The sequence below is a fragment of the Symphodus melops genome (genome assembly GCF_947650265.1).
Source record: "Symphodus melops genome assembly, chromosome: 11".
In the NCBI taxonomy this organism is placed as follows: Eukaryota; Metazoa; Chordata; class Actinopteri; order Labriformes; family Labridae; genus Symphodus; species Symphodus melops.
The window spans coordinates 20,116,305-20,129,363 of record NC_136701.1 but is presented as its reverse complement, the minus strand read 5'-3'; the positions used below and the strand labels follow the sequence as shown (position 1 = coordinate 20,129,363).

The following is a 13,059-nucleotide window of genomic DNA, read 5'->3' as shown; positions in this document are numbered from 1 at the left end:
CAGTTCAGTATAGGTCAGCATTTAACATGAATCCCTTTACCACCATTTCTTATGTGACAAAGATGAATCTATGGGGTTTTGCATAGCTAATACGCAGGCAACATTTATGTTGGGTTTTATTATGTAAAATGTGGTTAATAAATTAACATTAATAATTATCTTTATGTAATTATTGATATAAATAATTTTTTATTTATATCAATAATTTAAACAATAATTTATATATTTTTTTATCAGTCTTGAACTAATTAATTAAATGCAAATAGTATTATTTATTGATATCTTTATTTAATAAATTGAAGCATGAAATCGGAACCCTTGCACCCAGCTTACATCACAATGCACTTACACCAGTGATCACAAACAATTGCTGTTTAAGTTATAACAGAGTTATATATACTTGTGTATTCAGGAATCAGTGGTCTGTCTGAAGCATCAAAGGCCTCCTTTAAAAGACAGAGAGCCTGAAGCTGTGTAGGAGCAGATCAATAATAATAGTATCATTCACATACTGTATATATGCAAATTTGCATTTGGAACATTGCTTGAATTTCCCTCGGGATCAATAAAGTATCTATCTATCCATCTATCCATCTATCCATCTATCCATCTATCCATCCATCCATCGAGTCCGTGACTAACAGTGGACCCAAGACTGAGCCCTGTGGCATGCCATTTATGATTTTCAGAGATTTGGAGGCAGTGCCTTCAAAATCCGTCTGTTCAAACAAACAGACAGCTTGCTCTGACAGTCCTGTACTGTGAAGTCTGAGTTTCATAATCACATGGTCAACAGGGTCAAAGGCCTTCGACAAATCAACAAACAGGGCTGCACAGTGTTCTGTATTGTCCAGGGAATCTTTTTCTTCACAGTAAAAGTCACTTTCAACACTTTACATGATTTATTTGTATCCTTGCTGGATAATAAAACAATATGTTTTGTTTAATATTAATGTGCAAAAGAGGAGTTTCTGTTAATACAATCATGACAGCAGAAGCTACTTCTGTAGTGAGGCTTTTCTTAGGTTTTATCCTCCAGTGAGCGTTCTCTTCCCTTCACTCCCTAAAAAATGAAACAGAAGGATGAGCGTGTCTACACTGACGTCATGTTCCCCTCTAATTACAGATGAGACATTAAGGTCTTGTGTAAGGGTGGGGTTTTTTTTTATTTATTGTTCGGCAGTATCAAATGAAACTTCAACCTACATCATCATTAACCAGCTATGGTCAATAATGACCTTCCGGAAATAGATAGGGACTATTTTCCCCCAATATACACAACTACATTAACCTTGTTTTCTTTATTTTTAGCTTAGATACTGCTTGTGTTCTCATGAGCATGCACAAGTGAGTCAGTGAGAAGAGATCTGTAATGCAATTAGTAAATTAAACCTGACATCCCTGGAAAAAAAACTGTTGGTTGAATATTTAAGTAAGTAGCAGATTTCATGTAGTGTGCTTTAGGAAGCAGTATTCATGTTCCTTTTTTCTGGTATTAATACATTTATAGTACATCACTTTTCTCTGGGGTTTATGTTGTTGTGTTTTTCTGATAGTTGTTGACTTCTTGTTTTACAGCCAAACTTTACCTTACCTTTGATTCTTCTTCTCTGCGGAGATATAATCATCAAGTTCACATTACAACTGTTTGAACAGTTATGTAACTGTCAACAGTAATTCCCTAAAAAAAACATCGCAAGACATTGGCAAAAACCAGGCTGCTTTGGTTTTCAAAACACATTTTATTCAGAATGAGTCTGAGTGGAAATACAAGAGTTTATATTGTATATATAAAAATGTCCCTATTAGATTCAAAACCCACCACAAAGCTCTTTAATCCAGTTTACAGTAGCTTTCATAAATGGCCAATCCTACATCCCTGAAATCAATAACAAACAAGTATTGCTCTATTACCGTGGTATTATGAAGATTCTGGTGTGAAATATTTCATCTTAGCCAGTCCAACAGTGTGTGCTGACACAAGGAGCAGGCAGGAGGCATTTACGGTAATGCCAATCTCTTTGGCTGCAGGTTTGTGGGGGCTTTTACCGGTGCGCAGTATCTACCAAGTACGGAAGGCGATCATGTTGTGATACAAGTGAGGAATTATGAGCTGTTGCAACATTTTTAAATCTTTTTTTTTACATGTCATCAGGGGCGGGGAGTTTTTCCAGCGTTGGCTCCATGCCCCAGATCTCGCGAGCATACTGTGTAATGGTGCGATCACTGGAGAACTTGCCACAGCCGGCAATGTTGTGGATCACCATCTTGGTCCATTCCTTGGAGTTCTGGTTGAAAAATGATTGATGAGTGAGTTCATTGGTTTATGAGGATAATTAATTCATAAGAATATTAGCTCTGAATATCCCTTGCTAAAAAACAAATGATGGAACCATTTCTGTATCATGAACATACCTTGTAAAGAGCGTTGACTTTCTCCTGGCATTTAATATAGTCTTCATAGTCAGCAAAGACCTTAAATCTGTGCAGGGCAAAATTCAATTAATGTTTGTGTGCATCCAAAGATTTATTTATTTATTTTCTTATTCTGCACCAGGATTCAAGTTTGCACACGCTCTTATTTGTATGGGTATGCATGCGTTCCCCTCAGGCTGCTGATGTTAGATCTGTCTTTACCTGTCATGGTGCATCAGCATGTTGACAATTTCTTTAAACAGGTCAGGCTGCTTTGGGCTAAAGAAGCCTCCAGCGATCTGGTCAATAGCCTGTTTGAGCTCTGGCAGACGGTTGTAGTACTCTTCAGCGTGGTATCTAAGCAGAGGCGGAAAACAGAAATACAAAGGTTTACAGTATGAAAAACAGTAGAGCAAGCCTGTTGCTGTGGAAACGAGCCAGTCGATGAAAGAGAAGGAATCAGTGCCTATTTAGAAGTATCAACAATGCCACACCTTTAAGTGTACAAAACATCAGCAGGAGGGGGGACAAAACAGTCTGAATCTTTAGTGCTGTTAACTTCTTTTAAGGTCAACTCGTTTTTTAACTTGTCGACAAACATTTTAAAGCTTTTTTTATCATCTCACTCTCATGAAAGCAAACAGATGTTTGAGGGATTCACTATAACTTACATGTATAAAATTAACTGGCAAATGATATTGGACTAAGCTACACAAACAGATTATACATATAGCAGTCTAGTGCAATTACTAGTTTCTTTGCATTCTATGAAATGAATGACAGTCATAATGTGAAGTATTATGGGTTGTGATCTTCTCGCTCTGGTCTTTGCTCACGAGGCCTTTTTTTTCACTCCTCTTCGTTTTTCTCCCCATTATGATCAAAGTTTATAGAAAAGGAATACTACATGTCACTATTTTTTGAGGAGCTGACTGAGCACCCCTTTACGTTTGATCCTCAAATCGCTCCTGTTGCAAAGCCAAATGTGTTTGATTTAGAAATTGTGATGATCACATTCGAACAAATCAAGGTCCATTCCTCCTTACCCTTTCTTGTCGAGTGCATCCACATCATCCACCCTCATGCCGAAAATGAAGAAGTTATCCTCGCCGGCCTCCTCGGCCATCTCCACATTGGCTCCGTCCATGGTGCCGATGGTTAGAGCGCCGTTCAGCATAAACTTCATGTTGCCAGTGCCGGAGGCCTCAGTGCCGGCTGTGGAGATCTGCTCTGACAGGTCGGCTGCAGGGATGGCTAAGAGATGACAGAGAGAAAAAGGGCTGATGACTCTAAATGAACATTTTTGTGTGTATTTTATGCTTGTGCATAAATACACATGAGTCGAGACATCTGCAGAGGAGAAAAACAACAGAAGCACCAGCATGAGAACAGACAGAAACAGGGAGAGGGAAGGCCCTGCAGTGTGGCCATGATTTGGTGATTACCTCTCTCTGCCAGCGTGACTCTGTAGTTCTCCAAGAAGATGACTTTGAGGCGGTCTCCAACCACGGGGTCATTGTTGACCACCTCGCCGATAGCTGTGATCAAACGGATGATCATCTTGGCTGTGTGGTACCCAGGAGCAGCCTGCATGAAAGGAAAATGACAGAGTTAAAGCTGTGAGCTTGAATTTTATTTTATTTTTTTTAAAGCTGGGTTGTGAAACTACAAACCTTTCCTCCAATCATGACAGTTCTGGGAGTCCACTGCTTGTTGGGCTCCTTCTTGATGCCTGGAGGAAAAATAAAGAGATACAAAAACGAACATGTCAGTATTGGAGCCGTGAAAGCACCTTGAAGCCGAATGGAAGATTAAAAATGCCAGCTCACGGTTGTAGTAGGTGATGATGTGCAGACAGTTGAGCAGCTGCCTCTTGTATTCATGGATTCTTTTGACTTGAATGTCGAACATGGAGTTGGGGTTGATTTTTACCTTGTAGTGCTCCTCCAAGTGCACAGCAAACTTCAACTTGTTTTCCTACATTGTCAACACATCAAGACCAGGACAACTTGAACAATTGTATCAAAGCTGGTGAAAAAAAAACCCCATTAAGAATAAAAACATGTACAAAGTGTCAAAGAAAACAATTTCTTCGACGTTAATGATGCTGACTGCTGATGCAGAGGCAGCAGGGAAAGCTGTTAGTGGAGGTTTTGACATTGATCACAGAGAAACAAACAGCTCTGCAGGTCGGCTCTCCGTAAAGAGCTGCGGCATGATTGTGTGCACAGTATATAATCAAGCATTCTGTGTTTGTTATCTTTAAAGTCGCAGATTGCCTAATGTGAAGTATGTGACGTCTCTCCTCAAGGCTTTGTGCTGTTAGGCAGCATCTACATGGCTTTACATATCCAGCTCTATTGAAGACCACGACTTATCCTCAAGTACCTGCTTATCTCCATCATGATAGTGATCATTCTTAAGTGACACATTTACAGAGAAGTTCAGATAAAGTAAAGCTGTAAGTACTCCACCTGCTTCACTTTGGCAACATCTCTAATGAAAGCCTCGTCGTTAACGTAATTGAGGAGACCTCGCAGCTGGTCCAGGTCACGGATGAATTCCTCACCAATTCTCTGCAAGAAGATATCGACAAAGTGTCAGATTTTGGAGATTTCAATTTTATATGGATGAAGTTGGTTGTTGTGTGTGTTGAAAGACAGCTGACCTCGGCAATGACCTCAGCCAGCCCGGGGTTACACATCACCAGCCAGCGGCGGGGAGTGATGCCGTTGGTCTTGTTTTGGAATTTATGTGGCTCCATTTCATAGAAGTCCTTGAAACTGTAGACAGAGAAAAACATCACATATAACCCAAACTCATGAAACCCTGAAGGCTGGGGGATTATAAAACAGACTAATACTCAATGAACACGCACACATGTATACAGTATATATGTATATTAAAGCTCCTTGAAGGAATTACTGGATGTTTTAATTTTGCTGACTAAATGGGATAATTTATTCCTTTGATTATCTTGAGTGCTTTGGATTTTATTTCATCCTTCAAATATCTGATGTGCAACTTTAAGTTCACCTTTGGCTTGGAAAAATGATTCAACCTGCCTGACACCTACCCCAGGCACAGGGGTGTCGGACAAAAAAAACGACAATATAGAAATAAGCAATGTTCTCTCTTATGTTCTGGTTTGCTTTTGGAGTCCCTATAGATGCATCTGTATCTATTTCAGTTTGTTTTAAAGCTACTTTAGAAAGTCCTTATATAAGCTTTAACTTTTATTTCATATACATCCATTCTGATAATAAGTGGGTTTTAGGCACATACACTGTTGCTTTGAGGATGTCAGAGTGGATCTGGGCCACGCCGTTGACAGCATGAGAACCCACAATGCACAAATGAGCCATGTTGATCCTCTTCTGTCCGCCTTCCTCAATGAGAGACATGCGACGCATTCGATCAGAATCACCCGGAAATTGGGCTGCAACTTTCTGCAAACACAACAATAAAAGGCATATATTTTATTTTTGTGTTGCACTGATGTTTTGCAAACCTTTTATGAAGAAGTATATACGACATACGACATGAAGTCAGTGCAGACAACAACACAGCTAGCTTGTGAATTAGCTGCTAAGGGACTGAGTCATGCAGAGAGGAAAAGTCAACCTTCCCGATACCCTTGCTTCAAATTGAAAAAAACAAAACAAAAAAAATACCAGCTAAATATCTGTAGACATAGTTTGTGAGTTTTCTGCAAATTACTGAGCCAAGATGGAAAGTCCCCTTGACAACATTTTATTGGATAAGAATTGCATACATTTAAATTGGTCCAAACTGAAATTCTTGAAGGGTTTAAATGATTGGAAGCAACTATTGTCATCCACCATTATTACACACCTATGCAAGGCAAGTTTATTTATATTGCACATTTCCACAACAAGATAAATAAAACTTTAGTGCCATTCTGGTTGAGCTACAGATCATAACGAAAGAATTGGAAGAATTCACTTTAATTTAAACAAGGCCAATGAAACTGAGTTCTGACAGATGTTACAAAGGAAAAGCCGACATCACAGCCTCGAGGTCCTATGACTCCCCCACCACTCAGGTCAGCCAGTAGTGGACCGCCTTGGGACTGTAGCTGTGCCAAATTAGCTTGCACTAATTTCTTACTACTAATTTCTACTTAAAAGGGTGTTTTACTTATCCTTACATCATTGACTGGAATGATTGTGACATAATCACATTTACTTTCAGGCACTAACATTCACTCTGTAAGCCTATCTGTCTTTAACTGCTGCTCATTTTCCAGAAAATGGGAGTCTGTTGGTGGATTTGCCTGAGGACGGTCATCTGCTCACACCTGTCTCTCTGGGATACGCTTCACAAAAACATATAGAAAGTCTCTTTTTGTCACAGTTTCTCACTCTGCTTTATGTATCAGCCTAAGACTTTTTTTGATGTTGTTGGCTGCACCCGCCAACATGCATCACAGGGTATATTCACTTCTCCATAAATATTTAATGTTGGTGGCTGTGGCAGGTTTGCCTTAGTAATAGAGTCAATCGTTGCCAAATCAGAGATTAAATCCCCAGCAGCGTACAAGTGTCATTGGGCAAGGCACTGTACCCCAATGTGCTACCAAATGATATAGCCAAAGGAGTATGAATGCCTCTTTATGGTTTAATAACTTAAGTTGGGTGGGTGGGTTACAGAACATCCTCTGCTTTTGTTGATGTGAAAGGGTTAATGTGGCATGTAGTGTAATAAAGCAAGTACAGTACATTTATTCTTGAATATGACTGATTTAGCTTCTGAACTATCAGTTTGCTAAGTTCTTCTTGATCTATACACCTGTGAGGTCTGCTGATTGGTTGCTGCTTGGATGGAAAAGTACAGGAAGTAATGTGTTAGTTTGAGGGTGTCAGGAGTGATCATACAGTATGTAAGAGTGTATAGGTTAAAAAATATGAAGCCGGTCAAATGTTGTAATGTGCAGCACTGACCTCCAGGTGGCGACGGTTGATCTCATAGACAATTTCCAGGTGACGAGGCAGCAGATGAGCAAACAGGTCCACTGGCCAGCGCTCAAGAGCTTCAGGTAGGACAGTGTGATTGGTGTATGCACAGGTGCGTACACAGATGTCCCAGGCCTGAACAACAGCAGCACAAATATATGTCCATGCAACTCATTTGGAAAATATCCCTTTTATTTAATTGTAAAAGAAAAGCCATTACATTTCTCTTTGCTCTGTTGGCTATTTATTCTCTACACTTAAATTATGAGTTTCCCAAAATATATTTGAAAATGTTTCACACAAATTAAAAAAAATATTTGAAAAAAAGTGAAACATAGATTTAATACATCAAACTTTTAAAGCTATAAAAATGTCAGTTACACTCGTGTTGCTCATTACCGTTTCCCAGTCAAGATTTTCCTCATCAACTAGGACCCTCATCAGCTCAGGAACAGCCATGGCAGGGTGAGTGTCATTCAGCTGGATTGCAACCTGAACATGCACAACATTATGAAATGTCACTACAGGATTTAAACACACCACACAGTGCTCTGTAGTGACTGTTCGCTTTTTCAGCTATTCTCATACAATGCACTAAAAGCCACCCACAAACTGTTCAACACAATGACTGTGGCAATTTAACAACAGCAAGGAGAGAATATCAGGGGGGGAAATCGTTTGATTTCTTGACACAATCTATTTTGTTGAGTTTTTCGCTTCACCTTGTCAGGCAGTTTGCTGAAGTCTGTGCGAACGATTTCTCTGGAGCCAAACTTGGAGACCTTGAAACGGCGGATGATGTCTTGCAGGGTGGCAGATACCACAAAGTATTCCTGCTTCAGACGGAGCTCCTTTCCTTCAAAGAACTGCAGATAAAGAAAAGTATTTGACGGATTCTGCTTTGATGGCACAGATGAATTGTTCTTTAAATCTTTTGAAATGGCCTTTTGCATTTCTTGTGAGACAACAAGCATGCATTCATTTCTTGTCAAAGATACATGAGCAATGCATCTGTTTGGTAAAATACAACAAGTTTGTGCTGAAAGCTGATTATGGAATGATTCTTTTTTTAATTGATGAGAAATGAGGGACAATAGATAATGTTATTACAATGACCCCAGACAGTCAATTCCCAAATTCAGGACGTTACTTGCTAATAGGTAGATAAATCAAAAAGAGGACTGTCTGACTGAGCGTACCACTGTAAATAAGCACATTGAACTAAGCTACCCAAACTAAGCTACCTCTGTCATGAACTGTGTGTCTCATAAGCTACAGCTTGCAGGAAGCTGCTACCTCATGACAGGCGGCTGCTAGCTAGTTACAGTTTGTCACAAGCTATACCAATAAAGATTGACTGATTACAGTTAGCTGCTTGCTAACAAGAGATAGCTGCTAGTTAGCAGGAGATAAGATTGTCTCATAGCTTGATATTTATTTTACTAGCCATATTTGACAATGGTTTGACCTCAAAGGGGAAGCCTTTTGTAAATCCACAGATAGTTTTTGTGGTGATTGTTTTTATATTGTGTGGTTGTTAAAAACTGTTGCTGCTGGTGATGACACGTTTAAGAGGCAACAGTATAGTATATAACACTGAACTGATTTGTAACATAGCTGGAGTATGTGGTCCAGCTCTGTTTCTGCTCTCACTTGCACAGACATAAATTACCACCCCTGACATGAGTAATAGCTTGTGTTAGATGGTTATCAGCCAAATCCTCCACCTTGAGCCTTGACGTCAGCTGTAAAAGAGCTGAAAGAGCACAGAGATTCAGCTGAAGACAAAGAACACCTGCTTGGGTCAAAAGTATGGAAATCCTTCTTTGTGCTGGGTAAAGATAAGTCCTCATGACATACAGGAGCCATAGCGTCCAGCACACTGCTCCTATATTGATCCACCTTCAGCTATTTCCTCTAATCCAAGTTCATAAATGCATGGCCTTTTTGTGAGATAATATATTCATAAGGTCTTACATTGTCGTTAGGATACAGCACACGGGAGATGTTCTCAGCCAAGTTTCTGTCCAGCACTGCCTGAATGTAGCCACCAACGTTGACTGTAAGGAAAAAATACATGAATTCCTTTCATTAATTCTTATTTGGCAGCCGCTACATGACTGAAAATGTTTGATCTCTGCTGGACGCATACAGTCTTTAAGGTTGAAGTCGCAGGGCGCCTTGGCAGACCACAGTCTCATGGTGTTGACAACGTTGTTTCTGTAGCCAGGGATAGGGGTGTCATATGGCAGAGCCAGAACCACCTGTCAGTACCAACCAACACAGGAAGAGATGGACAGAGTTAAATATTTAATCTTCCCGTTACTATCACAATCACCTTTTGAAGACCTTATTTCACCTGAGTGTCGACCCATTTGACACCGTCAGGGTGATGCTCAGTCCTGCCGTAGAACTGTACAGGACGCATGTACTCAGGACGCGCCTTCTCCCAGGGGTTACCATAGCGCAGCCAATCATCCGCCTCCTCAACCTGGATAATGACATACACTTACTGTATATTGAAGGGAAAAAGGCCTAATTACGCTTCTGAGTGGCTTCTAAGCCTAGCCAGATAAAGAAAATGTCAAGGAACATTGATGTAAGATAAGGATAAAGGAAGCACATTCAGCAGGTGATGTAAGGTAAAAACACAAGCAGTTGTTTGCAAGAAAACATGTTGGTTAGGTTTATAAAACAAGAAAAAGCCGCAAAGGGGTAATACTTTTACCTGCCAGCCGTTGACGATTTTCTGATTGAAGATACCGAATTCATAACGAATGCCGTAACCGTATGCAGCCAGACCCAGTGAGGCCATGGAGTCTAGGAAACAGGCTGAAACCACATAGAGAAAGAAGATGAACCTTTGAGTAGCTCTTATATAAAGTAATGTATTATTTAAGCCAGCCAACAGAGGTTTATAGAACCTTGAGTTTATCTAATATGAAGGGTGAAATAATGCTCACCAGCAAGGCGGCCCAGGCCACCATTTCCCAAACCGGCATCTTCCTCCATGTCCTCCAGTTCCTCCATGTCCAGACCCAACTACAAACAACAACAGACGATAACACACATAGAAAACTGCCATGTTAAGAAAAATAAAATGACTATAGATGAACAATCTTCTCTCACCTGGTAAGTGGCCTCATCGCAGGCGTTCTCCAGTGCGAGGTTCACCATGGTGTTCTGGAGGGTGCGACCCATGTAGAACTCAAGGGAGATGTAGTAAACGCGCTTTAGTGTAGGAGGAAGGTAAAAATAATATCAAACTCAGTGAAGAGCCATAAACTTTCTTATGCATGCTAATTGGATTTTAGGGTTAGAAAAAACGCTCCACAGTGAGTCAAAGTAAGTGTTGACTCCAAAAACCAATGAAATTAGACCCCAAAGCTTCCAAACCCCCCCCCCCCCCAAAAAAAAACAACAACCAGACTGTCAAAGAATTTTCAAGTTTTATGATTGAGCATCTTGGTCAGAGCCGCACAGAAATGTGCCACCTTAGACTGAGTTTAGCCTTTGCCATTTAGTTGTTGTTTTTTTCTCCTCCTCTGACATGCAGGAGCAGGCGGAGGTGGAAAGGCAGAGGGGAGGAGAGGAGAGAGGCTGGGGGACAGATTGCTTTGAGTGTTACGTAACACCAGCATTTTGGTCTGTGCAAAAATAACTCCTGTAGAGGTCGCTGTAAAGGTCAGCTTGAGCCTGATACCCTTCATTGTGGGGGTCTAAAGTGATACATAAAGGTGGCACAGGGACGTAATAATGAATATGACTGACAGAGCCATGTTGGGGACGAGGTGACAGAGGCTCATGAATTATATATTACCATATGTTCCAAATTTCATCAGGCTTTGTTTTTGCTCTTATTCTGATCTGCATACCATTGGGTTTCAATGCTTTATTTGCAGCATGTGCATGTCAGTCCAGGATTTTGACCTTTTAGTCTAGATAATCAGAACAAAAACAGGCATGTGTTTGGAGAGTGTTTCTGATTGGTGTTTGCAGGACAATAAGATATGACATTTACCAGTTTCTGAAAAAAACTAGCTAAGTATGAGGAGTTAATATATTCATGCTCTTAAGTGGCGGACCAGTGACCCAGAGGAGAAACCAGTTGTGCAGGGAAATGTTCTTTTAATATTAAGAGAAGAAGGAAAAAAAGTTTAATTCACTGCAGTTATTAATAATCATGAATAATACATTTTCTTTGCTTGGTGAATGCAATCTATTCAGAGTTTCACTCTGTTTCCGAACTGTGGATTGTAATTACACGGAGATTTGTGTGACATTTCCAAGCAATAACGTTGCTTGCTTTGCTATCATGACACCGACTTCCTGTTGTTCTCCCCATAGCTGTGAGATATTAACACTGCAGGTTCAGAGATATCACTTTTTTTTCCTTTTTTTTTTTGTATCTGTGACTTAAACGTGCACTCACATGTCCTTGGAGGCATGTGCTCATATGACACAAGTAAAGGCTATGTGCTTTATGGTCAGACAGACTGGGGAACAGAAGGTCAGGGAGAGGTTTAATGTTTCAACACACTGTAAGACAGGCAGCATACCAACAGAGTGCTAAGAGGAGCCCGCTGAAGTTTAAATGTCAGGACCTGGCATTACACTGACATCAGGCTGTGGAAAGTGCAGCTTAGGAATATAAAGACCTTGCTGTTATGAAGAGGTGTGGTGGCTTTTTTTTTAATGATGTGTAGAAGCAGTGTCAGATTCAGATTCTTGTACAGTATGTTTATGTAGCATTGTCCACTGCACTGCAGTCGTAGTGGAAATGCAGACGGGAAGTTCAATGGAGAAGAGTTGTATGCCCTTTCTAAAGGTATAAACCAGTTCTTTGATTAAATGAAGCTGCAAGAGTGAGATCTGCACATGTTAAAAAAAGTATGACTGTCATTTTGAAAAAAATAAATCCTTTATGTTGTGATTGCCATAAAAAGAATTGCACCTTTCAAGAAAGTAATGCCCTAGGTAATGAATGCACTTATACCATACTGTATGTCTTGTGATTGGAACTTACTTTTGGATCTTTCTCATAGTAGTGCTGCTGGGTTCTGATCCACCTGCCAATCAAGTGGTCCCGCACTGTGTTAGCCAGAGCAAAGTAGTAATCCCGCCTTGTGGCCACATTTCTGTCCTTGACCAGCGTGAAGTGGAGATGTCTGTTGAAGTTTTGTTTCAGTTCGGCAACATTTTCGATGCCAGCGAGCCCTCGCACTGAGATCTGTTTCCTTTTATCGTGGTCGGACAGCGGTTTAGACATGTTGGCAGGAGTTGCAGCAGCTCTGGGGTGATGTAAACAGTCAAACGGCAGGCACACACAACACCAGGACCTGAAAAACACAGCAGAAGAGGCACCGACACTCAGGCTCAAGTTCACAGATTTAAAGGCACGGCTATTAATATTAAGAGGAGGGTGGAGCAGAATGGATATATTGGGCAGAGGGTGGGATTATTGTTGGGGTTAGAGGTTGTGACATTCAATTATGTGACATGTGACTAAGTAAGATCAAATATACAAATATATGGAATCTTAACAGGATGAAATCAACCCTTGCAAAATCAAAGAGTTTCCAGTAACTTTATTATGAAAGAATGTGACATCGTGAAAGACAGTGTCCAACCCTGTTTGAACTAATCCTGCCGTATTTATTTTTATACC

The 13,059-nt window shown here is 40.4% G+C and overlaps 1 protein-coding gene across 1 annotated transcript; it reads right to left on the bottom strand.

The window, feature by feature from the left end:
* Positions 1-1,722: 1,722 nt before the first annotated feature.
* Positions 1,723-12,766, bottom strand: pygma (phosphorylase, glycogen, muscle A). The gene is made up of 20 exons (XM_079355779.1): positions 12,418-12,766; positions 10,521-10,622; positions 10,355-10,433; positions 10,120-10,223; positions 9,751-9,882; positions 9,544-9,655; positions 9,369-9,451; positions 8,114-8,257; positions 7,791-7,883; positions 7,380-7,526; positions 5,701-5,864; positions 5,084-5,198; positions 4,890-4,991; positions 4,245-4,392; positions 4,089-4,147; positions 3,861-4,002; positions 3,462-3,669; positions 2,638-2,772; positions 2,416-2,482; positions 1,723-2,288 (listed from the first exon to the last, which is right to left on the bottom strand). Exons 1-20 carry the CDS (start codon positions 12,658-12,660, stop codon positions 2,142-2,144), a joined length of 2,526 nt encoding a protein of 841 aa, XP_079211905.1. The 5' UTR covers positions 12,661-12,766; the 3' UTR covers positions 1,723-2,141.
* Positions 12,767-13,059: the final 293 nt, after the last annotated feature.